The sequence below is a fragment of the Theropithecus gelada genome, chromosome 8 (genome assembly GCF_003255815.1).
Source record: "Theropithecus gelada isolate Dixy chromosome 8, Tgel_1.0, whole genome shotgun sequence".
NCBI classification, from domain to species: Eukaryota; Metazoa; Chordata; class Mammalia; order Primates; family Cercopithecidae; genus Theropithecus; species Theropithecus gelada.
The window spans coordinates 100,492,069-100,517,454 of NC_037676.1; the positions used below are offsets into that span (position 1 = coordinate 100,492,069).

Here is a 25,386-nt window from a genome sequence, read left to right on the forward strand (position 1 = left end):
TTTTAATATGCACTGAATATTCCAGTAATGCAATAAGTCAAAGCAAGTTTGTACTTTTGTTGGCGGGGTGGGGGGGGATACATCACTAAGGAGTGTTCACCAATTTGGAAATTTATGTCATTAGTGGCATTGTTACCTTCTCTTGGAGGCACTAGTACAATGCACCTGTGCTGCTTTGCCTTTGTAGCTGTTGAATTCATGGTATTCTAGGTGTAGGTAGAAGTAAAGACTGGTATTAAAATATTGAACTGCTTTGAGAACTGTTTGGTGAATACCAGCTGCTCTGAGCTGCCCTACCTCCTAGTGTATCCATGTATAGGGCCCTTCAGATTTCCTACCGTTAGCAATGAAAGAGTTAATCACTGGTGCCTCGGGGTTGGAGGGCTTCCAGGACCATTCTCCAACTTTATGGATTGTGCCAATGCCTGTGCTAGTGCCTATGTGGATGTTGTTATCCCCTGGGTTCAAAATCTATTTCAAAATATCATCTAGTGTAGTTGTGGTGAAATGGTTACATACTGAAATATATATTATTTTATTAAAATTACTTCTTAGGTCTCCTTTTTGTTACATTTAGGGCATCTATTGTAGGCTATGTCTTGATATGTGTCTAATAGGTTATAACATTCATTTCATTTAAAAGTAGAAAACAGCTGCTTCAAACTGAATCAGTAAAAATAGGGGATGTTGAGTTTGAGAGTTGGGAACTGCTGAGTGGTAAATCAGTCGGAGTCCCACTGCTTTTGTCCTTTATCTTGCTTCAAATTGAAATCATTATCTATTGCTTTTGTAAATTAAATATATAGCTGGCCACATCTGAGTAGCAGAAATGAAAGCATCAGTGATCTGTGTTGTTTTTAATAGAGTTTCTCCTTTTGGAATAGGGTGTTTTATATTTCATTGATTCGGGTGGCTCTTATTTCATCCAAGAATCAAGATAAAGTATTTGAACTAATTAATTTTTTTATCATCCATAGCAATCTTATCTCATTTTTCATTTTTCTAACAGACTTTATTTGGTATCAACAGTTGTATATGATTTAATTATTTGACAGTGCAAACTGGAATGTACTAATAGGGTCTCTTCCATCAGTAGACTTATTTTGAATCACATGAATATTTACTCATTAAATTTATTTTTATTTTTAAGTGAAAGTTTCCTTTCCCTGTGTTAAATGTATTACTTTCTTTCCAGAAATGTCTAATGCAAAAGAAAGAAAACACGCCAAGAAAATGAGAAACCAGCCCACCAATGTGACTCTGTCCTCTGGCTTTGTGGCTGACAGAGGCATAAAGCACCACAGTGGAGGTGAAAAACCTTTCCAAGCTCAAAAACAAGGTAAGATACACAAAATAGACCAGCCATGGTGGCTCACGCCTGTAATCCCAGCACTTTGGGAGGCTGAAGCGGGTGGTTCATGAGGTCAAGATATCGAGACCATCCTGGCCAACATGGTGAAACCCTGGCTCTACTAAAAATACAAAAATTAACTGGGTGTGGTGGCACGTGCCTGTAGTCCCAGCTACTCAGGAGGCTGAGGCAGGAGAATTGCTTGAACCCAGGAGGTGGAGGTTACAGTGAGCCGAGATTGTGATACTGCACTCTAGCCTAAAGACAGAGGGAGACTCCATCTCAAAAAAAAAAAAAAAAAAAAAAAAGATACACATGATGCTCTCTCCAATCCCATTTTGATCAAATTGCTTTTGTTAGCTCTTTTGATAGTCATTATCTAAATAGTAAATGAGCTGAATTAAAAACAGATACAGTAGACCCTTATTATTATTTTTCAATTTCCTATTTGCAAGTTTGCCTTCTTGCCAAAGCTTATTTGTAACCCCAATATCAATACCCATGGAGCTTTGCTATCATTTTTGGACATACATAGAGCGGGAAAAATTTGAGTTGCCCTGTGTTTGTGTTCCCAGCCGAGCTTCCCAGCTTTCATGCAGAAATGGCCGGAGGATGGTGGTAGTACAGGGGCAGGGCAGTACAGTGCAAGAAGCTCCAGCTCTCCTGGGGTTTGAATCTCAGCCCTGGGGCAGCCTCATGCAGGTCACTTAGCATTTCTAGACTTCATTTTCTCTTTTGTAAAATAAAGGAAATAGACTCTGCCAGGAGGAGTTGTTTTTAGGATTTAAGATTATAATATGGCCATGGGCAGTGGCTCACACCTGTAATCCCAGCACTCTCGAAGGCTGAGGTGGGCAGATCACCTGAAGTCAGGAGTTCGAGACTAGATTGGCCAACATGGCGAAACCCCGTCTCTACTAAAAATACAAAAATTAGCCACGCGTGGTGGTGCATGCCTGTAGTCCCAGCCACTCGGGAGGCTGAGGCAGGAGAATCGCTTGAACCCGGGAGGTGGAGGTTGCAGTGAGCCAAGATCGTGCCATTGCACTCCAGCCTGGGTGACAGAGTGAGACTGTCTCAAAAAAAAAGAAAAAAAAAAGATAATTTACGTGAGATGAAGATATATATGTATCCCCACTAGGAGGAATGGTTTGGTATTCACTGATTCATTGACATAATTTAGTGACTGTATGAAACATAACTACTATAAATAATGAAAATTAGCTATGCATATTTTAGAGCTGGTATATTTTATTTCTACTTTAACATCAGTGATTATTATACTTCTGTATTTCCTAAGAGAAGTGCAGTATAGTCATCATATCTGTATTTCACTGATGTGCTGATTTTAGAACCTTATGAAGGGATAGGAAGATCACAGTTGTTCATTAGGGCAGTGGTAGAAAATGCTAATTTGGGAAGACAGCAAACGCAAGTGGCCAAGAACTTGTTTGGAATGCTTTTAAAAACTGTGCACTGGGTCTGATTAAGTAAACTTTAGAGTCAAGTTCATAAGGTCTAGATTGGGATCCTACAGTTGATGCCCACCATGCCATGTGATAAACACATATTATCCTCACAGTGTTTTAAGATTATAGTGGCTTAATAATTAACACCACAATTGAAATAAGCAGAAACACTATGAAATTCTCTACTGATCTCTCCTTTAATTTACAGACAGTGTTTTTTTTTTTTGAGACAGAGTCTTGCTATGTCGCCCAGGCTGGAGTACAATGGTGCGATCTTGGCTCACTGCAACATCCACCTCCTGGGTTCAAGCGATTTTCCTGCCTCAGCCACCTGAGTGGCCGAGACTACAGGCGTGTGCCGCCACTCTTGGCTAATTTTTGTACTTTTAGTAGAGACAGGGTTTCACCATGTTGGCCAGTCTGGTCTCAAATTCCTAACCTCAAGTGATCCACCTGCTTCAGCCTCCCAAAGTGCTGGGATTACAGGCGTAAGCCACTGCACCTGGCCACAGGCAGATATTTAATGTTGTCTTATAGTCATAATTCCCAGACACTTGTGTGCTAGTGTTGCCTTTTTTTTTGGAGACAGAGTCTTGCTCTGTTGCCTGCGCTGGAGTGCAGTGGTGCGATCTTGGCCCACGGCAACCTCTGCCTCCTGGATTCAAGCAATTATCCTGCCTCAGCCTCCCAAGTAGCTGGGACTACAGTCACATGCTGCCACACCCGGCTAATTTTTTGTATTTTAGTAGAGATGGGGTTTAACGTGTTGCCCAGGCTGGTCTTGAACTCCTGAGCTCAGGCAATCTGCCCACCTTGGCCTCCCAAAGTGCTGGGATTACAGGCGTGAACTACTGCGCCTGGCTGGAAATTTTGCTTTTAAAATTTTTAAGACAGGGTCCCACTCTGTTGCCCATGCTGGAGTGCAGTGGCACAGTCGTGGCTCACTACAACCTCGACCGCCTGGGCTCACGTGATCCTCCCACCTCAGCTTCCCGAGTAGCTGGGGCTACAAGCGTGTGCCACTGTGCCCAGCTAATTTTTTTTTTTTTTTTTTTTGTAGAGACAGGGTTTCGCCACGTTGACCAGTTAGTCTCAAACTCCTGGACTCAAGTGATCCGCCCACCTTGGCCTCTCAAAGTGCTGGGATTAGAGGTGTGAGCCACCACATCCATCCTGGAACTTTGCTTTTAGTTATTTATTTAGTATAGTAGCTCTCAATTTGAGTGTGGTGGAGAATTAGGATAAAATACTGTATACAATCATGTGGATTATAGTATTAAGGGAGTGTCGTTTGGGCTGCTGTAACAAAATACAGGTTGAGCATTCCTGATCCAAAGATCTGAAGTCTAAAGTCCTCCAAAATCCGAAACTTTTTGAGCACTGACATGACACAACAGGTGGCAAATTCCATATCCTACCTCACGTAATGGGTCACCGTCGAAATGCAGGCATATAACACACAGTTTATTCAGCATTCCCATGGGAAAACAGATGTTCCCAGCCCCCTTCAGCTGGGATATAAATATTTCCAAGCACTCCTAGATTTCACCACCTAAGCACACCTGCAAAGACAAATAAAATGGCATGTAATTTTTACTGTTAAATACTTACATGTGAATCAGCGTGAGAAAGTGATTTCTTATCAGTAGCATATAGATTCCGAGTCAGGAAGGGTGCTGATGCCAGCCAACCACAGATTGTCCACAGGGTGGCTGAGATAGTGGCACCTTTGCTTTCTGATGCTTCAAGTATACAATGTGCAAAAAGTTTCCTGCACAAATTATTAAAAATATTGTATAAAATTACCTTCGGGCTATGAATGATAAGGTAAAAGAAACATAATTGAATTTTGTCTTTAGACTTGTGTTCTAAGATACCTTAGACTTGTGTTCAAGATACCTCATTTTATATGTGTATGAATATTCCAAAATCCAAAAAAAGTTGGAATTTGAAACACTTCTGGTCCCAGTTATTTCAGATGAGGGATACTCAACCTGTATCTTACTGGGTAGCTTATAAATAACAAATGTATTTCTCACAGTTCTGAGGGCTGAAAAGTCCAAGATGAAGGAGCCAGCAGGTTTGGTGACTGGTGTGGGCCTGCCTTCTGCTTCATATACATCACCTTTTTACTGGGTTCTCACATGGTGGAAGGAGCGAGGGTCTCTGTGAGCACTCCTTTATAAGGATACTAATCTCATTCATGAAGGCTCTACCCTCATGACCTAATCGCCTCCTAAAGGCCCCACCTCCTAATACCATCACCTTGGGGGTTAGAATTTCAACATTGGAATTTTGGGGGACATAAGCATTCAGACCATACCAGGGAGCTTAGATTTGACATTCATGTTGCACTGTTTATAGGAGAAAATTTCCCCTGTATCTGTTATATCCAGGGTCCTTTATATGTCATCCTGACATGATTACCTTGTGTGCTACCTACTAGCTTTGTGACCTCAGGCAAGTGAATTCACCTTCCTACTTAAGATTCCTCTTTAAAAATAAGTAATAATAGCCACCTTACAGGGTGACTGTAGGATTGAAAACACGGTCAGTGTTGCCACCCAACAAATACTAGTTCTCCACTATAATTTTTATCTCTGATAAAGGTGACATGTTTCTTTTTGAAAATATACTAGAGCCTCATCCTGGAACTTCACGACAGTGGCAAACCAGAGTCAACCCCCACTCTCTGCCTGACCCTGATGTGAATGAGCAGTCTTCCTCCAAAGGGATGTTTAGAAAAAAGGGAGGATGGAAAGCAGGTCCCGAGGGCACATCTCAGGAGATCCCCAAGTATATAACCGGTGGGTACTCATAAAGAAGTGCAGTTTGCTTGTATTTTGAGCTCTTCATGTCTAGTGCAGCAACAAACTGCCCTCCTTGTGGTCCTGGCTCTGCCTCCCCTGCCTCTCCTCTCCTCCTCCCACTTCAGATCCTTCTCACCTCTAGCCTGGACTTTGACCAGAGCTTCCTTGGGCTTAATGGCTCTCCCTTCTTCAGTTTCTCTCCCTGTCTCTTACTCGTCTTCTTACAAGCCTTTGTGAACTGTTCCTCTTTGTCTTAGCCCCCACGCCTGTCTTGTTTTACATATGCCATCCATACTCAGCATGGCATTCTCCAAAGATGGAAAATTGCATATGCACTAATGGCAACCAAACCTTTATTTAAAGGGCCTGTCTCCAGGCCCTTTCCAGCCTCTTCTGTTCTTCACCCTATAATCCCCAACCACACTACCACATTAAACCCTGTATTCCTTGTACATACCTTAGATGTGCTTTCTGGTCTCTCTTTACACCTTCTTGGTGGAGGAATTCACTTAAGTTTCCCCAGCAGCCTATTTATTCTCCAGCATTAATTCAAGATTGGTGTTTAATGACGTTGTTAATTCTTTCAACAGCTTCTACTTTTGCTCAAGCACGAGCTGCTGAAATCAGTGCTATGTTAAAAGCTGTGACCCAGAAGTCTTCAAATTCACTGGTTTTCCAGACTCTGCCACGGCACATGCGACGAAGAGCCATGAGCCACAATGTCAAACGTCTTCCCAGACGGTTACAGGAGATTGCACAGAAAGAGGTTGGAGTTCCACTTAGTGTAAATGTTTAGAGTAGTAACTCCTAGAAGAAATTGAGAAGTATTGACCTAATAGAATTTATTAAAAATGAAAACCAAGGCTGGGCATGGTGGCTCACACCTGTAATCCCAGCACTTTGAGAGGCTGAGGTGGGCAGATTGCTTGAGCCCAGGAGTTCAAGACCAGCCTGAGCAACATGGCGAAACCTCATCTCTACAAAAAAATCCCAAAATTAGCTGGGCGTGGTGGTGCATGTGTGCCTGTAGTCCCAGCTACTTGGAAACTGAGATGGGAGGATCCCCTGAGTCAGGGGAGGCTGAGGCTACAATGAGCTGTGATCCCGCTACTGTACTCCAGCCTGGGCGACAGTGAGACCTTGTCTAAAGAGAAAACAAACAAACAAAAACCTCAGAAAACAACACCCTCATGGTTTTTGTTTTTGTTTTGCGTATATTTGATTTAATTATTATCCAAACTTCTGCTTCCCTCCAAGCCAAATTAACAGACAATTGGCTATTACAGGTGCTTTGAAATACAGCATTTGATACTCCTCTCTTGTAAGGATGTTGAATAGTTTATGTTCCCTTCCCAAATGTAAAAAAAACCTGACCCTCTTACCAAGTAGTTTTGGATTTGTGTTTTTGGAGTGTGGCCAGCTTGGGGTAGGAAGGTTAAAAAAAGCAACATCAATGCTTAGCATTTGCTTTCTGACTTTTTCAAAGTTGAAAAGTTGAACTGGGTTTTAATTTTTGTGCAAGTCTAATTGTGTTTTGGCTTCACCAGAATTCTAGACTTGAACATTCTAAGATTAAGCCAATGTCTTTACTAATTGGCTTAAAACCTATTTATTGAGCAGCCTTCTATGTACCATTGCTACGCTAGTGGTGGGGTTTGAGTTCAAGAGGGAAAACTAACAAGGAATTTTATACTTTCTGGATTTAAATGTAAAGTCTATTTGCCAGTGATAGCATTCAGCATGTGTCTGTCTGTAGCCTAACTGAAATGAAATGTGTGGATTTTCCTCACTTATATTATTTTTGGTCTTAAGTTTTTGGTTTTAGTTACAGTTCTACAGGTTAAAATGACAACAAGAAGCTAACATTTGACTTCTTCTTTCTTGCCCTCTAATACTAATAGCCATATATCTTCCTTCTCTACTTACATTGAAGAAACCAAGTTAACAATTTTTTTTTTTTTTTTTTGAGACGGAGTCTTGCTTTGTCCCCCAGGCTGGAGTGCAGTGGCGCGATCTTGGCTCACTGCAAGCTCCGCTTCCCGGCTTCACACCATTCTCCTGCCTCAGCCTCCCAAGTAGCTGGGACTGCAGGCGCCTACCACCACACCCGCTAATTTTTTGTATTTTTTTTAGTAGAGACGGGATTTCACCGTGTTAGCCAGGATGTTCTCGATCTCCTGACCTCGTGATTTGCCCACCTTGGCCTCCCAAAGTGCTGGGATTACAAGCATGAGCCACCGCGCCCGGCCCCAAGTTAACAATTTAAGCAAACTAATGGGATCTACAAAATATTCCACTTAATCTAAAGTTATTTGTTTGCATTCCTAACCATTAACTCTGTTTTGAGATTCTTACAAACTGGGATATGTCTCTTTTCTTGAAACTATAGGCGGAGAAAGCTGTACATCAGAAAAAAGAACATTCAAAAAATAAATGCCATAAAGCTCGAAGATGTCACATGAACCGGACGCTAGAATTTAACCGTAGACAAAAGAAGAACATTTGGTTAGAAACCCACATCTGGCATGCCAAGCGGTTTCACATGGTCAGGAAGTGGGGCTACTGCCTTGGGGAGAGGCCAACAGTCAAGAGCCACAGAGCCTGCTATCGAGCCATGACGAACAGGTGCCTCCTGCAGGTGAGCTTTCCCAGTGGGCTTTCTTGTTATTTTTGTTTGATCCTTTCCTATTGAGACCTTTAGAATAGTTGATGGTATGCCAAGCCCCGTTTATGTGGTTATTCATTGGAAAAATGATTCCTGAGCATGAGGCCCGGGTCCTTTGCCAGATACTGGAGATCAGGCAGCCTATAGTTAGGGGAGTGACTGACATTGATCAAATGATTTCCAGATATGTGATTGTAAGGGAAAAGCATACAGTATGATGAGCATTTCTAACCTGCTCATCACACTGGAGGGCATCCCCTAGAAGTGCTGCTTGAACTGAGCTCTCAGGGATAAGATGGGAGAGGGGGAAGGCAGAAGGAAGCCAGGTGAGAGTGAAGAACTGGAATCAATTCTGTGTGACAGAGATGAAGAGGAGAGCAAGGCAACATGAGGGCGAGGTTAGGCTGGAGAAAAGAGTAGGAACCAAATCGTGCAGGTCTCGTTGATCATATCAAGCTTTATTCACTATAGATTAATCTAACAGTCATTCACCAATAACAGATATTTCAGAATCTACTGTGTACCCTGAACAGGGTTCAAAATGCTGGTCTAGGTGTTTATGGGTCAGTGGGATGCTAAAGGATGTTTTAAATTTTAAAAGCTTTGAGAGGACACATTATTTTAGACCCTGTTAATAGTATTTATCTGATTGTTCCCTCCTCTCAGTAGCTAATTCAAGTGCTTTCTATTTCTTCCAATACATATTTAGAAATTTGTTCTTTGCAGAAGGGCCTATCTTTCAATGGCAGAATGGCCTTGGCCAAATTTTGAAAGCGATTATTATTGGTGTCCTTTGATACCCCTTGAGAGTAAGCAATACAAGAATCTTTTTTAAAAATCGTGGTCAAATATACATAACAAAACCATTTGACCATTTTAAGTGTACAGTTCTGTGGCATTAAGTATGTTTATGTTGTGTAATCAGTACCACCATCCATCTCCATTTTATCCTCCCAAACTGAAACTCTGTACTCATTAAACACTAACTCCCCATTCCTTCAGCCCCTGGCAGCCACCATTCTACTGCCTATCCAATAATTTGATCCTATAGGTACTTCATAGGAGTGAAATCGTACGATATTTGTCTTTTTGTGACTGGCTTATTTCGTTTAGCATAATGTCTTAAAATTCATCCATGTTGTAGCATATGTCAGAATTCCCTTCCCTTTTAAGGCTGAAGATGTATTCCATTGTAGGTATATACCATATCTTGATTATCCATTTATCTGTCAGTGGACATTTGGCTTACTTCCACCTTTTGGCTATTGTAAATAATGCTGCTGTGAGCATGGATATGCAAATATCACTACAATCCCTGCTTTCAGTCCCTTTGAGTATATCCCCAGAAGTGTAATTGCTGGATCATATGATAATTGTATGGTAATTTTATGTTTAATTTTTTGAGGTACTGCTTTACCATTTTCCATAGCAACCGTATCATTTTACATTCCCGCCAGCAATACACAAGGGTTCCAATTTCCCCTCATCCTTGTCAGTACTTATTACTTATTTATTTGTTTGATCACAGTCATTATAATGAGTGTGAAGTGAATAAGAGCACCTTTTAGGAGTCTTTGATTTGAGAACTCAGCAGCAGAAATCATAGATTATAGTCAAGTTCCTCATTCACATTGAGGAAGCTGGGTTCTAGAGAGATGAAGTGACTTGCCTGGGCTCACACAGCTTGTTGGTGGCCTACATAGCACTTGGGTGGCTGATTCCCCTGGCCTGCGCTTTTTCCACTGTCCTCTGCCAATGAGTTACTTTTCATTTTGGGCAGAATGTTTGCTAAAGTTATTAGATACTTTTTAAAAAATTTGATCAGCCCTAAGTAATAAAAATAATAAGTAATAATAACAAATAGTGAGTGCTTAATATACGCCCTACCCAGTTTTAAATGCTTTGCATGTGTTTACTCATTTAATCCTCACAATAGTATGAGGTAAGGAGTTACCATTATTTCCATTTTACAGATGGAGAAACTGAGGTACAGAGAGGTTAGGTAATTTACCCATGACCATATGGCCAATGAGTGTTGAGGTTCAGATTTGAGCCCAGTTGCCTGACTCCAGGGTTCCACACTCTCAACCATTATTCTCTGCTGTCACTTGTTTGCACACATTTGGGTGAGGTTCCTCTGGCCACTGACAGCTGAGAGCTGGTCACTGGATAGGAAGATTTCTTTGTGTGAGTGATCATATTGATTAATGTGTGTTGTCAGAATCATAGCTATAATTTGCCTTTTAGTTCTAGTTGCTGAGTGCACTGAAACTGCCTAAAGGTGCCATAGCAGAAGGGTTGGTTTGGCAGGTCACCGAGCCTGATTAGAATGCTGGCTTCTCCACTTAATGACTCTGTGTCTTTGTTCAAGTAACAATCTCTGTGTCACAGTGTCCTTGTCTATCAGATAAGATAACCATACTTGGTACATCTGGTTGTGAGGAAGACTAAATGACAGTTCATGTAAAGAGTTAACTCATTGCTGGTACTCAGTAACCCTTCAATGACTATTAACTATTACAGGCCAGGCATGGCAGTTCATGCTTAGAATCACAGCACTTTGGGAGGCTGAGGCAGGAGGATTGCTTGAGTCCTGGGATTCAAGACCAGTCTGGGCAACATAGTGAGACTCTGTCTCTGAAAAAAAAAAAAAAAAAAAAAAAATGCTGGGTGTGGTGGCTCATACCTGTAGTCCCAGCTACTTGGGAGGCTGAGGCAGGAGGATTGCTTGAGCCTAGGAAGTTGAGATTTCTGTAGCTGTGATTGCACCTCTGTACTCTAGCATTGGCAACAGAGTAAGACCCCGTCTCAAAAACAAAACAAAACAAACAATTAGAACTGTTATTATGATTATGGATACTATAACTATTGAAACTTTTAACATTGATTTCATTAGCTTGGTTTGATCTCTCTTCATCTTACTTAAAATTCTATGTTATTACTTTTACTTTCTTTGTACTGTGCTTAAAGTTGCATATCATGGTTAAGATTGAGCATGGGAGAAATATGGGATGGATTAATTGCAATATTGTATCTCTAGGCTTAGTGTTAAGTAATCTTGAGGTCCTGAATTACCTAACCAAATTGAGCAACCTGAGCATAATTTTTCAGAATTCATTACTGTTTTCCTTATTTTACTCTGGTTTCTTATCTTAGGTAGATTTTGGGGGTGAACGGTTCTTTCTTAGAAGCAACAGTTATATACCTTCCATAGAACCTGTCTATGAATATGGGATAAAACGTAGATTATCTAAAAGGTAGCATACTGTAACTTACATTTTTAAATGGAGATTCATTTTTATTTTGGTTCAGATTGGTTTAAAAATATTTGCTAAGGTAACAGGAATGGATGGGTTTAGATATTTTTTCCCCTAAACCATCGGGCAGGAGAAGGTTTAGATTTTGACATATGAGAACATAGCTTTAGCAATTTGTTTTGTGTCTTAAGCCTCTAAAGGTTTTGTGATGTGGCTTTTGGCTTCTTAGCAGGTTTGCCTGTGTAAATTCCTAAGTACTTGTGTCTCCCGCTTTGTGCAGGATTTATCCTACTACTGTTGTTTGGAGTTGAAAGGCAAAGAGGAAGAAATACTAAAGGCACTTTCTGGAATGTGTAGCATAGACACAGGTAAACTTGTTTTAAAGCTGAGTTCTATTTTAGTCTTTATATATTTATTCCTTTCATAAAGAAGTGTCTACTGTAAGCATTTTGGAATTCAAACATATAGAAAAATGTGTGAGACGCTAATCATTCCCAATGAAAATATTAATTTAAGAACAGTTGGGTTGGCTTTTAAATCATTTCTAACATTGTCAAGTTTTACACTTGACAATGTGATAGAGTCGTTTTTCTGGTGGGGTGAACTTGACAGAAAGAAACTTGAAGCTCTCATTATTCATTTAACACATATTTGTTGAGAACTTACTGTGTGCCAGGCTTTGATCTGAGCAATCCTCACAACCAAAACTTCACCTCTCATGGAGGCAGACAGTGAATGACAGTGTGGCTATCAGGAAATAGGACTGCAGTCTCAATACCTGGAATTATGGAATTTTGCTTTTGTTGATGTCAGGACTGACGTTTGCAGCAGTTCACTGCTTGTCTGGAAAGCGCCAAGGGAGCCTTGTGCTTTATCGGGTGAATAAATATCCCAGAGAAATGCTTGGGCCTGTTACGTTTATCTGGAAGTCCCAGAGGACCCCTGGTGACACTTCTGAGAGCAGGCAGCTGTGGATCTGGCTGCATCCAACCCTTAAACAGGTATAATCTTTCAGGTTATCTCCTATTATTCTGAAACTGCATTTTTAATTATAACTGGAAGTCAATACTGTAGAAATGTACATAGTGTAAAGGTTTGTCTGATAGTCTGATATTTGTATATGGGAGGCTCTGTGAATATTGAATGAAGTGAATTTTTAAAAAAACTTATAAAATTTGTGTTTAAAAATGTCTAGTTGACAAAAAGCAAATATATTCGAAGTATATAATATGATGATTTGATGTACATGTTGTGTACCACAATCAAATAACACATCCATCACCACCCATGCTGTACGTTAGATCCCCAGAACTTGTTCTTCAAATAGAATGAAGTCAGGGCGGGGCATGGTTTCTCATGCCTGTAATCCCCCCACTTTGGGAGGCTGAAGCAATTGGATTGCTTGAATCCAAGAGTTTGAGACTAGGCTGGGCAACATGGTGAAACCCCGTCTCTGCAAAAAAGATGAAAATTAGCTGGGATTGGTGGCATGCGCCTGTAGTCTCAGCTACTTGGGAGGCTGAGGCAGGAGGATCGCTTTGAGCCCAGGAGGCAGAGTTGCAGTGAGGTGAAATCGTGCTATTGCGCTCCAGCCTGGGTGACAGTGAGACCCTGTCTTGAAAAAAAAAAAAATGAAACTAATCTTGACCTCTCATATTTTTAGTAAGTCATAAGTAGAAGTAGAGATGAAAACCAGCCTTATGCTAATTATTTGAAATGTTGAATTGGAACTAATGTTTCTACCATGACTGAAGTGGTTCACTAGTATCTAGGTGCTAATTGGAGCCTATTTGATAATGAAAAGCTATTTCTGAGTACTTCTGATGATTTTTCACACTGAATTCAGCTTAGCTTCCCTTCTTTAGCATACTCACTACTTAAAAAAAATTTAGTCAGAGTGATCTTGTTGTTTTCATAATATTTGACTAACCCTACCCCTAACCCTAGCCCTAACCCATTTTAAATTTTAAATTTCAATTTTTTTTGTTTAAAGTGACATGCACTACTCAGAACACTCCAAAATGCTTTTTTAAAAAATTAAAATTAGATTTAAATATATATATATATTTTGAGACAGGGTTTTGCTCTGTCATTGAGACTTGAGTGCAGTGGTGCAGTCATAGCCCACTGCAGCCTCTACTTCCTGGGCTCAAGTGATCCTCCTGCCTCAGCCTCCTGAGTAGCTTAGACTACAGGGGTATGCCACCGTGTCCACCTAAATATTTTTTTATTTTGTGTAGAAACAAGGTCTCCCTATGTTGTCCAGGGTGGTCTCAAACTCCTGGGCGGAAGCCATCCTCCCGCCTCAGCTTCCCAAAGTGCTGGGATTACAGACGTGAGCCACCACACCTGGTCCAAAAAAGCTTTTTGGTGATTAATTTAAGTTAATCTGTGAAGGGATAAAAATGTGAATTTTTTTTTTGAGATGGAGTCTCGCTCTGTTGCCTAGGCTGGATTTTGATGGCATGATCTCAGCTCACTGCAACCTCTGCCTCCCAGGTTCAAGCGATTCTCCTTCCTCAGCCTCCTGAGTAGCAGAGATTACAGGTGCCTGCCACCACACCCAACTAGTTTTTGTACTTTTTAGTAGAGATGGAGTTTTGCCATGTTGGTCAGGCTGGTCTCGAACTCCTGACCTCAGGTGATCTACCCGCCTCGGCCTCCCAAAGTGCTGGGATTACAGGTATGAGCCACCATGCCTGGCCAAAAATGTTAATTTTTAAAGCGATTAAAAAAAAAAAAAAACCCAACTAAATTTGTCATAATATATTTAAATTTCAGGATTTTAAAGTGAATATTTAAATATATTTTTAGGATATCTTAGAGGAAATAAAAGCAGCGTGCCAGTGCGTGGAACCCATCAAATCAACTGTCTGCATCGCTGACCCATTTCTGACACAATCCCAAGAAAAAAGCCAAACTGAATTGCCTGATGAGAAAATTGGCAAGAAAAGAAAAAGGAAAGATGATGGAGAAAATGCTAAACCAATTAAAAAAATTATCGGCGATGGAACTAGAGATCCATGTCTACCATACGCTTGGATCTCTCCAACCACAGGCATTGTAATCAGGTATGAGTTGAATTTACTTTGAACCTACTGAATATTTTCAGTGAAAACTTGCTCTGTTTTTGTCAGTGGCACAGATGTTGTGTGATGGAAGTTTCCATTTTAAGATCTTCTTTCTTTTTCAGCGATTTGACGATGGAGATGAACAGATTCCGGCTGATTGGGCCACTTTCCCACTCCATCCTAACTGAAGCAATAAAAGCTGCTTCTGTCCACACTGTAAGAGTAAAAGTGACGGTAGTGTTTTATTCTAATTATGTTTTTCCTGTCAAATTTGTGAAACCTAATATATAATTTGGTAACATTTTGGGCCATGGCTTTTAGATGTTTATTTCCCTACTTATTATCAAAGATTTTGTTATCTTTCACTTCTCCTAGAAGACCACAACTAAGTGGATATGATCAGTAAACTGACTGTTCTTATTTAAATACAGACTGCTCTGGTAGCTATGAGCCTTGTAGAGGGTCTTAACTTCGGCTTCATAGGTAGGGAGTCTCTAAAATCCCTGAAATTGTGTGCCAGATTTTGTGCATTTGTCCTTGTGCCACGTAGGTTTTCTTTCTTTCTTTCTTTTTCTTTTTTTTCCCGAGATGGAGTCACGTTCCGTCGCCCAGGCTGGAGTGCAGTGGTGTGATCTTAGCTCACTGCACCCTCTGCCTCCCGGATTCAAGCGCTTCTCTTGCCTCAGCCTCCCGAGTAGCTGAGACTATAGGTGCGCACCACCAGGCCCAGCTAATTTTTGTATTTTTAGTAGAGACAGTGTTTCACCATGTTGACCAGGCTGGTCTTGAACTCCTAACCTCAGGTGATCCACCCACTTTGGCCTCCCAAAATGCTGGGATTACAGATGTGAGCCACCACACCCGGCTGGTTTTCTGGGGCTAGTTTTAGGACTCTAGAATCCCTAAAAAGGTTAAGAGCACTATGTCTAGGGCAGAACTTCCAGTAGAGCTTTCTGTGAGGATGATGTTCCTTTGTGCTGTCCAGTACGATAGCCGTTAGCCACATGTGGCAGTTGAATACTTGAATTGTGGCTGGAGTGACTGAGGGACTGAATTTATACCTTTACTTAACTTTAATTAACTAAAAATTAAGTCCGAGTAGCTCTATTGGCAAGTGGCTAGCATAGAGACTAGATTAGGAATTCGTACCCTAGGTTCAGGTCCTGTTTGTTTTCTGGTCTTAGTGCAATTAACTTTTCAATGCCTGTGCCTCTCACTGACTTGACATGGTCAAATATGATGATAGAGCTGAATAGATTCTGAGTTTTTAGAAGTTTTTAAAATACAAAAGCTACTTTTCTCCATCTTCACTGCCTCTGCTCTACTCTCAACAAGTGTTGTCTCTTACCTGAACACTTAGGGGATCAGGAAAGATTCTAGAGGGAACCTTAAGTTTCCTCCATTCCTCCTCTTTTTCAGCCCATTCTCCACACAGGAGGCAGAGTGATTTTTTGATAATTTATTCACCTCTTGTTGCTTCCTGATAAAAAGTTTTTGAATAGCTTCTCATTGTAATTAAGATCAAATCCAAAGTGCTCAATGTGACCCACGTAATCTTATGCCTTCTTGCCTCTGAGGCCTCATTTCTTCTCACCTTCTACACTTCAGCCACCCTGACCTTCTTTCAGGTTCTAGAATGTCAGTTCTTGTCTCCCTTAGAGCCTTTGCACCTGTTTTTTTCTTCCAACTACTGAGCATTCTGCCTCCACCACTCTTTGCTTGGCTGAACCGTCCTCATTCTTTAGGTTTCAGTCTCTAACATTTCCCTCTAGCATCCTTTCCTGATCCCCCAAGTTAAACTACATCCCTCCTGTTGTTTTCAGAGCATCTTGCAAATTTCCTCAAATTTGTATGTATGGATTTGTGTATTTATGTAATGTCTGTGTCTCTCAAGAGACTGTGAGCTTCATAAGGGTGAGGATAGGGTTGGTCCTGTTTTTTACTCTCTCCCCAGTGCTTAGCACAATGCCTGGCACAGAGAGGGTGCCCCGTAGTAGCTAATAAGTTGTGGAGCAAAGATTTGAACCTACGAAGTTTGGTTCCAGAGCCTGTACTGTAAACCACTAAGCTGTGCTACCTGAGTTTCTGTGAGTAAATGGTACCTTTGCTTTTTTTTTTTTTTTGTGAGACAGAGTCTCGCTGTGTCACCCAGGCTGGCGTGCAGTGGCACAATCTCAGCTCACTACAACCTCCACCTCTTAGGTTCAAGCAGTTCTCATACCTCAGCCTCCTGAGTAGCTGGGATTACAGGCGCCAGCCAACACACCTGGCTAATTTTTTGTGTATTTTTAGTAGAGGTTTCGCCATATTGGCCAGGCTGGTCTCCAACTCCTGGCCTCAAGTGATCCGCCTGCCTCGGCCTCCCAAAATGCTGTCATTACAGGTGTGAGCCACTGCACCCGGCCATGATTGCATCTTTAGGATCTGTAAGTGTACATCCTACTTCAATGAACTTCAGCATGAGTTGTGGCTATAGATTCCCTTCTTGCCATGCGCGTGATACTTGAAGAGCTTTTTGAAATCTTCCTCAATTCCTAGTTCCATGTGGAAAAGATATACGTTTCTAGGAATACTATAGTAGTAGTATATCCTTTATCTGGAGAGTTCTTCAAGAGGTACTGGTTTGATTTTCCTTTGGTGAGGAACATTTTATTGTTTACATTGGAGATGATGAAGTTAGCTCTAGTGGAAGAGGACCAGGCGCGGTGGCTCACACCTGAAATCCCAGCTCATTGGAAGGCTGAGGTGGGTTGATTGCTTGAGCCCAGAAATTCAAGACCAGCCTGGGCTCCATAGTGAGACAATGTATCTACAAAAAATAAATTTAAAAAATTAGCTGGGCATGGTGGCGTGTGACTGTAGTTCCAGCTCCCAGCCACTTGAGAGGCTGAAGTGGGAGGATCACTTGAGCCTCGGAGATTGAGGCTGCAGTGAACTGTGATCGGGCCACTGCACTCCAGACTGGGTGACAGAGTGAGACTGTGTCCAAAAAAAAAAAAAAAGGTAAGAGAGGAGGGAGGCCTCCTTTGTTGGTACTGTGCTCTGGAGAGACTGGGTGTGAAGTATCTTAGTGAGTTAGTCTATGAAAGCCATAGATGATTTTCCTCATGTGAAATCTTGAGAGAAGTGTAATACTATATCCTTGCTGCTAACTGAAAGAGTAGTCTGGTATCAGCTACTATGTTAAGTATAGTGGCAGCTTCCCTGGTTCACCCCATAACACATTCATTTCCACACACAGAAGAAGAAAGAGTGGGGGCTGATATCACAACCATGACAAAATTATGAAGGTGGATTCATTGTTCGCCCGGTAAATAGCGGTTGTTGTTTTTCAGGTGGGAGAGGACACAGAGGAGACACCTCACCGCTGGTGGATAGAAACCTGTAAGAATCCTGACAGCGTTTCCCTTCATTGCAGACAAGAAGCCATTTTCGAGTTGTTGGGAGGTATACAAAGGGAAGACCGGGCTGTGTTGGGGAGGGAAGGGGGCTAAAAGAGCCTTTTGCAGTTGGGCCTCCAACGTGTAGTATTGCTTTTTAACCTGCTGCTATTGTGACACAGCAAGAGGACCAAGTAAGAGAGGGACTGAACTCAGTGAATAAACACTATATTCATGCCTGGTCATGAAACAACAAACAAATGAGATGTTCATATTCTAAGTAACTGGCATTCTGATAGTGGAGATAAATGCATACGCCAGGTACTGACCTAAACTCTGTACTTACCTGCACACAACTGCGTTTTTGCTCATAGCTGCTATAGTTATCACTGATAGAAGCATATGTGTTCATTTCATAAAAGAACCTTTTTTTTATGTTGGCTTTGTGTTTTTTTGTGAGAAACCTCATTCTTTATGAATGTTAACTTATTCTCTAAAAGTATCAATGGGAAGAGAGGGAATACATGCTTTTAAGTAATTAGTCCAAGAAAAACATTTCATTGGAAAATCTGAAAGATTTAAAAATACAAACAAATATAGATGTATTATGAATGACCTTCTGTAAGCTTCTTTTGGTTGTTTTTGTTCTTTTTGTTGTTGTTAAAGGAATAACATCACCAGCAGAAATTCCGGCAGGTACTATTCTGGGACTGACAGTTGGGGATCCTCGAATAAATTTGCCCCAAAAGAAGTCCAAAGCTTTGCCCAATCCAGAAAAATGCCAAGGTAAAGTTCTAAAAACACCCCAGGTTTTCCTTACGATTTTGAGCAGGCCAGTCTTATTAGAAGAGTTCTGTCTCTGACACATCTCCAGTAACTTCATCTGTAAAAAATTAGGGCAGTCTCCTTACCTGCCCACTTTACAAACTGATTATGATCTGAGGAAATGGTATGTGTGGAAGTGTCTTTTAGCTGTAAAACATGTAGCCTGATACTTATGTTCATTTTATTTTCCGAGTTCTCTTTTTTTAGTATCTAGTAAAACCTGTCTCTCTGCAAACTACGTTCTCTGAAAATGTCTGGCGTTTCAGAATTTTAATTGTGAGGAAGGGATCTGCACCCGAAGCTGGTCTTGTGCTCAGTGGAAGCCTCTGTCTGACCATACAGATGATCCAGGTTCGAATCCTGGCAAGGCCATCCCAGGTGCTGAAATATAAGATGTTTTGGTTTAGACTAAGTAGAATGGCCTGAGAAAGTTGTTTGGCTGGGGTGGCATAGGAGGTGGGTAAGGGGCTGGCTAAAATTTTGTTCTGATCTGAGATTGGCAGAAATTTTGATAATGTCTCATTGTATTTACTGTCATTTAAACATGATCAGTTGGAGGAATAATTAAAATTACCATGGCAATCTTTGGAGGTAAAGTACAGGTTTGTGTTGTAACGACTTCAGAATTTTTTTTTTTGAGATGGAGTCTTGCTCTTGTCACCCAGGCTGGAGTGCAATGGTGTGATCACTTCTACCTCTGCGTCTCAGGTTCAAGCGATTCTCCTGCCTCAGCCTCCCGAGTAGCTGGGATTACAGGCGTCCACCACAACGCCTGGCTAATTTTTTTTGTATTTTTCGTAGAGATGGGGATTCACCATGTTAGCCAGGCTGATCTCAAACTCCTGACCTCAGGTGATCCACCCAGTTCAGCCTCCCAAAGTGCTGGGATTACAGGCATGAGCCACCACGCCCGACCCAGAATTTTTTTAAAATGTAGTTAGATAGCTTATTGAGGGGGCAATAAATTACTCTGTCAGAACTTCACATAAAAGGTGGATTGGATGAGAGAGGAGTTTGAAGATATATAGGTAAGTTAGTTAATTATGAAGCCTAAGACTTCACTCAGTGAGTCATTGCCTCATTCTTTTCTTTTCTTTTTTAATATCGATGTGGTCTGGTGCAACGTAAAAGTTGCAGCATTTACTACACCATTAAATGTTGACTATTATAATCACCTTAAAGCTATAAACTCTACTTAGTTTCTCTTGCTACCTCAAATCCTTTTTTGGAATGAGGTGATTATTAAATCCTCTCTAAGGCTTTTGTTTTAATATGAATCAGCTCAAGGAAAATTAAAAGTCTATCTTGAAAAACGTGATTTAATTTGACTCCTGAAGTCAAGCAATCCTTCTGCCTCGGCCTCCCAAAGTGCTGGGATTACAGGTGTGAGCCACCATTCCCAGCTAGAGAGCTTTTAAAAGGGAGGGTACATGAAGAACCTGAAGTGATAATGAATATTCTTAGATGCTTTGGAAAAGTTTGCTTGATCAGCTGGTTCTAGAATTTGAATTAAATCTTAATAATGTGTTTCTGCAAATCTTTTCAACTTTATTAACACAACATTTCACTATATAAGTAACTGGTTTTCTAGGTGAGATTTAAAAATATAATTTCTGCCGTACTAGCTGTTATTTTATTTGTGATCTTTAGTATTTGCCATTTTGCTTTGATGGATTATTTTAATTAGTTCTTACCTGTGAGAGATCAATTTCCTTTAGGAAATACTGAATTTACATCGTGCTCGTGGGCTTATCATCTTTCCCTTTGAACACTCTTTGGACTTTCCGGTACTACCCAAAACATGGAAGGGTAGTACCTTTGGCGTGATAGGCTGCAGGTCGTCCTTTATATTTTAGAGCTCTTGCAAGCACTTTGAGAGCACTGACCTGCAGTGGACTTGAGCAGTGCCCAGTTAGCAGTCATTTCTCCGCTTCCCCTGGGCCCTTTGAACTGTTTTGCATATTTTATTTAAAATAGTTTAATCTGAAGGCTATAACTTTGGTTTTATTTGATTTCCAAATGAGAAAGCCTTTTACTGGTTACCTTTGCTTCTCTGAGTAAAACTCATTAAAAGAAAGTTTAATGTAACATTTGGTGATCTTTAAACATGTTTAAGAAAGAAGAAAGCCAGCGCCTGTCTTCAGTCTTTAAGTCACATTCTGGAGTTAATATAATCAATTCAAGAACTTTTGTCTGTGAAAGAAAACATGCTTTATATGAGTCTGGGGGAAGGACTCAGAATTACATTCACAAGTGGCAGTCATTCTAGGCACACTGATGTGGGTACTGATTCTAGGGTACTGATGTGAGTCTCAGCTGGGGGTATTGTTTTTCTCTTCCCAGTAAAGACTATTGACCTAAAAGGGCCTTCCCCTTAGCCTTCAGACATACTCCACTTTTGTAAATAGACTTTATTTTTTAATGCAGCTTTAGGTTCACAGCAAAATTGAGCATAAAGTACTAAGATCCCATGAACTTCCATCCCCCTCTATGCACCGCCACCACACAGTCCATGTCCTTACTAGAGTGGTACGTTTGTTACAGTCCATGAACCGACATTAACACATCATTATCACCTAAAGTCCTCAGTTTGTATTAGGGTTCACTCCTGGTGGTATATATACTCTATCGATTTTGACAAAGGTGTAATGACATACTCACCATAATAGCATCATACAGAATAGATTCACTGCCCTCCAAATCCTGTGTGCTCTGCCTGTTCATCCTTTCTTTACCCCTAACTTCTGGTAACCACTGATCTTTTTACTACCTCCATAGTTTTGTGTGTTTTAGAATATTATATAAATGGAATCATACAATACATAGCCTTTTCAGATCGGCTTCTTTCACTTAGTAATATGCACTTAAATTTCCTCTATGTAGGCCAGGCATGGTGCCTCATGCCTGTAATCCCAGCACTTTGGGAGGCTGAGGTGGGCAGATCACCTGTGGTCAGGAGTTCAAGACCAGCTTGGCTAACATGGTGAAACCCTGTCTTTACTTAAAAAAAAAAAAAAAAAATTGGCATAGTGATGGGTGCCTGTAATCCCAGCTACTCAGGAGGCCAAGGCAGGAGAATAGCTTGAACTTGGGAGGCAGAGGCTGCAGTGAGCTGAGATTGCGCCACTGCGCTCCAGTCTGGGCAACAGAGCAAGACTCCATCTTAAAAAAACAAAAAATTCCTCTGTGTTTCGCATGGCTCAATAGCGCATTTCTTTTTAGCTCAATAATATTCCCTTGTCTGGACATACTGTCTACTTTGTTTTATCTGTTATTATTATTATCATTATTATTATTTTATTTATTTTTGAGACAGAGTCTCACTCTGTCACCCAGACCTAAGTGCAGTGGCGCAATCATGGCTCACTGCAGCCTTGACCTCCCAGACTCAAGCGATCCTCCCACCTCAGCGCCCCAAGTAGCTGGGATTATAGGCACGTACCACTATGCCTGGCTAATTTTTAACTTTTTGTAGAGACAGGGTCTCACTAAATTGCCCAGGCTGGTCTTGAACTTGTAGGCTCAAGTGATCCTCCCAACTCAGCCTACCAAAGTGCTAGGATTACAGGCATAAGCCACTTTTGCCAGACCTATCTATTATTATCTTTTAGAATATTTGAAGATGAGGTAGTACTTTCCTGGGTCTTTATACCATAAGTATCAACTATCTCTTGTTTGCAGCTTAGTCTGACTAAAATCCCAATCATGACCCCAAATGCGTGGCAGTGCTCCATAGGAAAGCACTCTGGGTACCCAGGCTGTTGGAAGTGGCGCTTGACTGCTCCTAGATAGGCCATGTGAACCTGCAGCACATAGCACTGTGGCTTGAGGATCTGATGGTGGTTATCTCTGTGAGGAAGAGCAGTGTACTGAAGCTGCTGTGGCTTTAAAAAATTTTTTATTTTGCTTTATTTTTTTTGAGACAGGGTCTGGCTCTGTCACCCAGGCTGGAGTGGAGTGGCACGATCTCAGCTCACTGCAACTTCTGCCTCCTGGGCTCAAGCCATCCTCCTACCTCAGCCTCTCAAGTAGCTGGGACTACAGGCACACACCACCACACCCAGCTAATTCTTGTAGAGACAGGGTTTTGCCATGTTGCCCAGGCTGGTCTTGAACTCCTGAGCTGAAGCAATCTGCCCGCCTTGGCCTCTCAAAGTGCTGGGATTATAGACATGAGCCATTGTGCCTGGCCTGTTGTGGCTTTTAAACAGTTTTTAATCTCAGATCTTTTCATCAACTTAATTTTTTTCTAACTTTGTTCTCCCTTAAAATCTGTCACACTATGGCCCAATTGCTCCCAACTTATTTTTTACTAGCCATCAGACCCATGCAGGCAGGTATGTGCCTTTGAGTGATGTTTCTTTGTGGACAGTTTAGAACCATAACCCAAACTCAAAAATTGTCTTTTTTTTCTAATGAAAATTCATCAGTTCAACAAAATAAGATTTGGGAGATACTTTTCCCTGGGGATTAAATGACTGCATGTAGGAAGTTCCTTCTATCAATATAGAAGCTTGTCACTGATAAAGTTTCTTCCTCTTTCTGCTTGAGTACTTGCTAGAATGGTACAGCTTATTTGAAGGGATAAAATACTATGTATCACTGAAAATATGCTTATTTTAAAGGGATGAGGCTGGGCACGGTGGCTCACACCTGTAATCCCAGCACTTTGGGAGGCTGAGGCAGGTGGATCACTTGAGGTCAGGAGTTCGAGACCAGCCTGGCCAACATGGCGAAATCCTGTCTCTACTAAAAATAGCAAAATTAGCCGGCAATGGTGACACGTGCCTGTAATCCCAGCTACTTGGGAGGCTGAGGCAGGAGAATCATGTGAACCTGGGAGGGGGAGGTTGCAGTGAACTAAGACTGCGCCACTGCACTCCAGGCTGGGCGACAGAGTGAGACTCTGTCTCAAAGAAAAAAAAAATGGATGCAAAAATACATTTTACAGAAAGGAATAAGTAGTTCAATATAAATAGGTTATCAGAGACTTAAAATAATGGGGCAGAAGAGAAGATGATGATATCTGTTGGCTCACCACCATTGGATGAGGAATGATACACAAAGCCCTGAAACCAGTAGCTGAAATATGACATGTATTTATAATATGGCATATTATTATTTAGAGATGGGGTCTTGCTATGTGGCCCAGCTGGACTTAAACTCCTGGTCTTAAGTGACCCTCCCCCCTTAGCCTCCCAAGTGGCTGGAATTACAGGTGTGCACCACCATGCCTGGCTTAATGTGCCATAGTGTTTGCCTTTGCAGTGGCTACTAGAATTTGATTATCTTGCATGTGGAATTAGGCAGTTTTTTGGAGGCAATTTAATATTGTGATATTTGCATCTTATACATGAAAAATCAATACCAAAGAAAACTGCTTAGGAGCCTTTGCTATGTCATAGACTGTAAAACTGACTATAAGAATAACTTAATTTCTTGTCAAGTAAATTCTTCTAAACTAAGTAAATGCCTATGAAATATTGTTTTGTAACAAAAGGCCTACTGCCAACGTTTGGAGTTTGACTTCATTGATCTGAAGGATGTGGTTTGAAGGCTATTTCTTTTCCCTCTTAGATAATGAGAAAGTTAGACAGCTGCTTCTGGAGGGTGTGCCTGTGGAATGTACGCATAGCTTTATCTGGAACCAAGATATCTGTAAGAGTGTCACAGAGAATAAAATCTCGGATCAGGTAACTAATTAGTGTAAGGATTATTGGTAAAGTCATGAATGACAGGTTAAATATATCATTCTAGAGACCATAAAAAGTTATTTCATACTTCATAGAATTCCATAGACTTTCTTTTGTTTTCAAACAAGTTGTTGATCCCTGACTCATGATATGTACTGTGATTTTCTTCTGTTCTTAGAGATAATCTAAGATTAAGGATAGGGATATAAGAATAAGGATCTTATCTGTTATCCAAGGATAAGAATCTAAGAATAAAGATACATACTGTGATTTTTTTCTGTTCTTAGAGATAAAGTAAGAATAATCTCTAGAAAATGTTAATACAAAGACTTTTTCTTGAAATGATGATCTCATGGTTTAAATATGTTTTTCTTTTATTGTTTTCTTTTCCCTTAAATGTTCTCTGTCTTTAATTTTACTATGATTGGGGAACTTCCAGGGCCAGACATTGTGTGAGATGCTGGGATAGATGACTTAGATGTGGTCAAAGAAAGTACAGGGCACTCAGGAAATCTCTAGAAGGGGTACTGAGCTCAGATGAGAAAAATGAGGCTGGCCTCCTGGATGGAAGAGCAGGCATTTGAACTGACTCTCAGATGGGAGCCAGAAGTCACCAGACTTCTTGGAGGCAGAGTCAAGGTTTCAGTGAAGATAAGATTGCAGGAAGTGAGAAAAGCACGTGCAGGAGCCCAGGCAGAAACCAAGAAGACTCTCCAAGTGGATCAGGAGCTAGGAATCAGAAACGGGGTGAGAAATGAAGCTGAAGACACAAATGGGGCTAGAGCATGAAAGACCTTGAAGCCTTTTAAGGATTTGGAGATGTGGGACACCCTTAAAGGTTTTAAGGTTGGCCATGACATGATGA

The 25,386-nt window shown here is 41.1% G+C and overlaps 1 protein-coding gene across 2 annotated transcripts in view; it reads left to right on the forward strand.

The window, feature by feature from the left end:
* The window catches only part of POP1 (POP1 homolog, ribonuclease P/MRP subunit), a 43,173-nt gene that overhangs the window by 5,437 nt on the left and 12,350 nt on the right, over positions 1-25,386 (forward strand). For both annotated transcript variants that reach the window (XM_025395289.1, XM_025395290.1), the window contains exons 2-12: positions 1,196-1,339; positions 5,460-5,627; positions 6,221-6,396; positions 8,020-8,268; positions 11,833-11,920; positions 12,366-12,553; positions 14,367-14,623; positions 14,746-14,839; positions 17,959-18,070; positions 18,670-18,789; positions 24,406-24,521. In XM_025395289.1, the coding sequence (XP_025251074.1) occupies positions 1,198-1,339; positions 5,460-5,627; positions 6,221-6,396; positions 8,020-8,268; positions 11,833-11,920; positions 12,366-12,553; positions 14,367-14,623; positions 14,746-14,839; positions 17,959-18,070; positions 18,670-18,789; positions 24,406-24,521 (1,710 nt within the window). In that variant the 5' untranslated portion in view covers positions 1,196-1,197. The remainder of the gene's footprint in view (positions 1-1,195; positions 1,340-5,459; positions 5,628-6,220; positions 6,397-8,019; positions 8,269-11,832; positions 11,921-12,365; positions 12,554-14,366; positions 14,624-14,745; positions 14,840-17,958; positions 18,071-18,669; positions 18,790-24,405; positions 24,522-25,386) is intronic.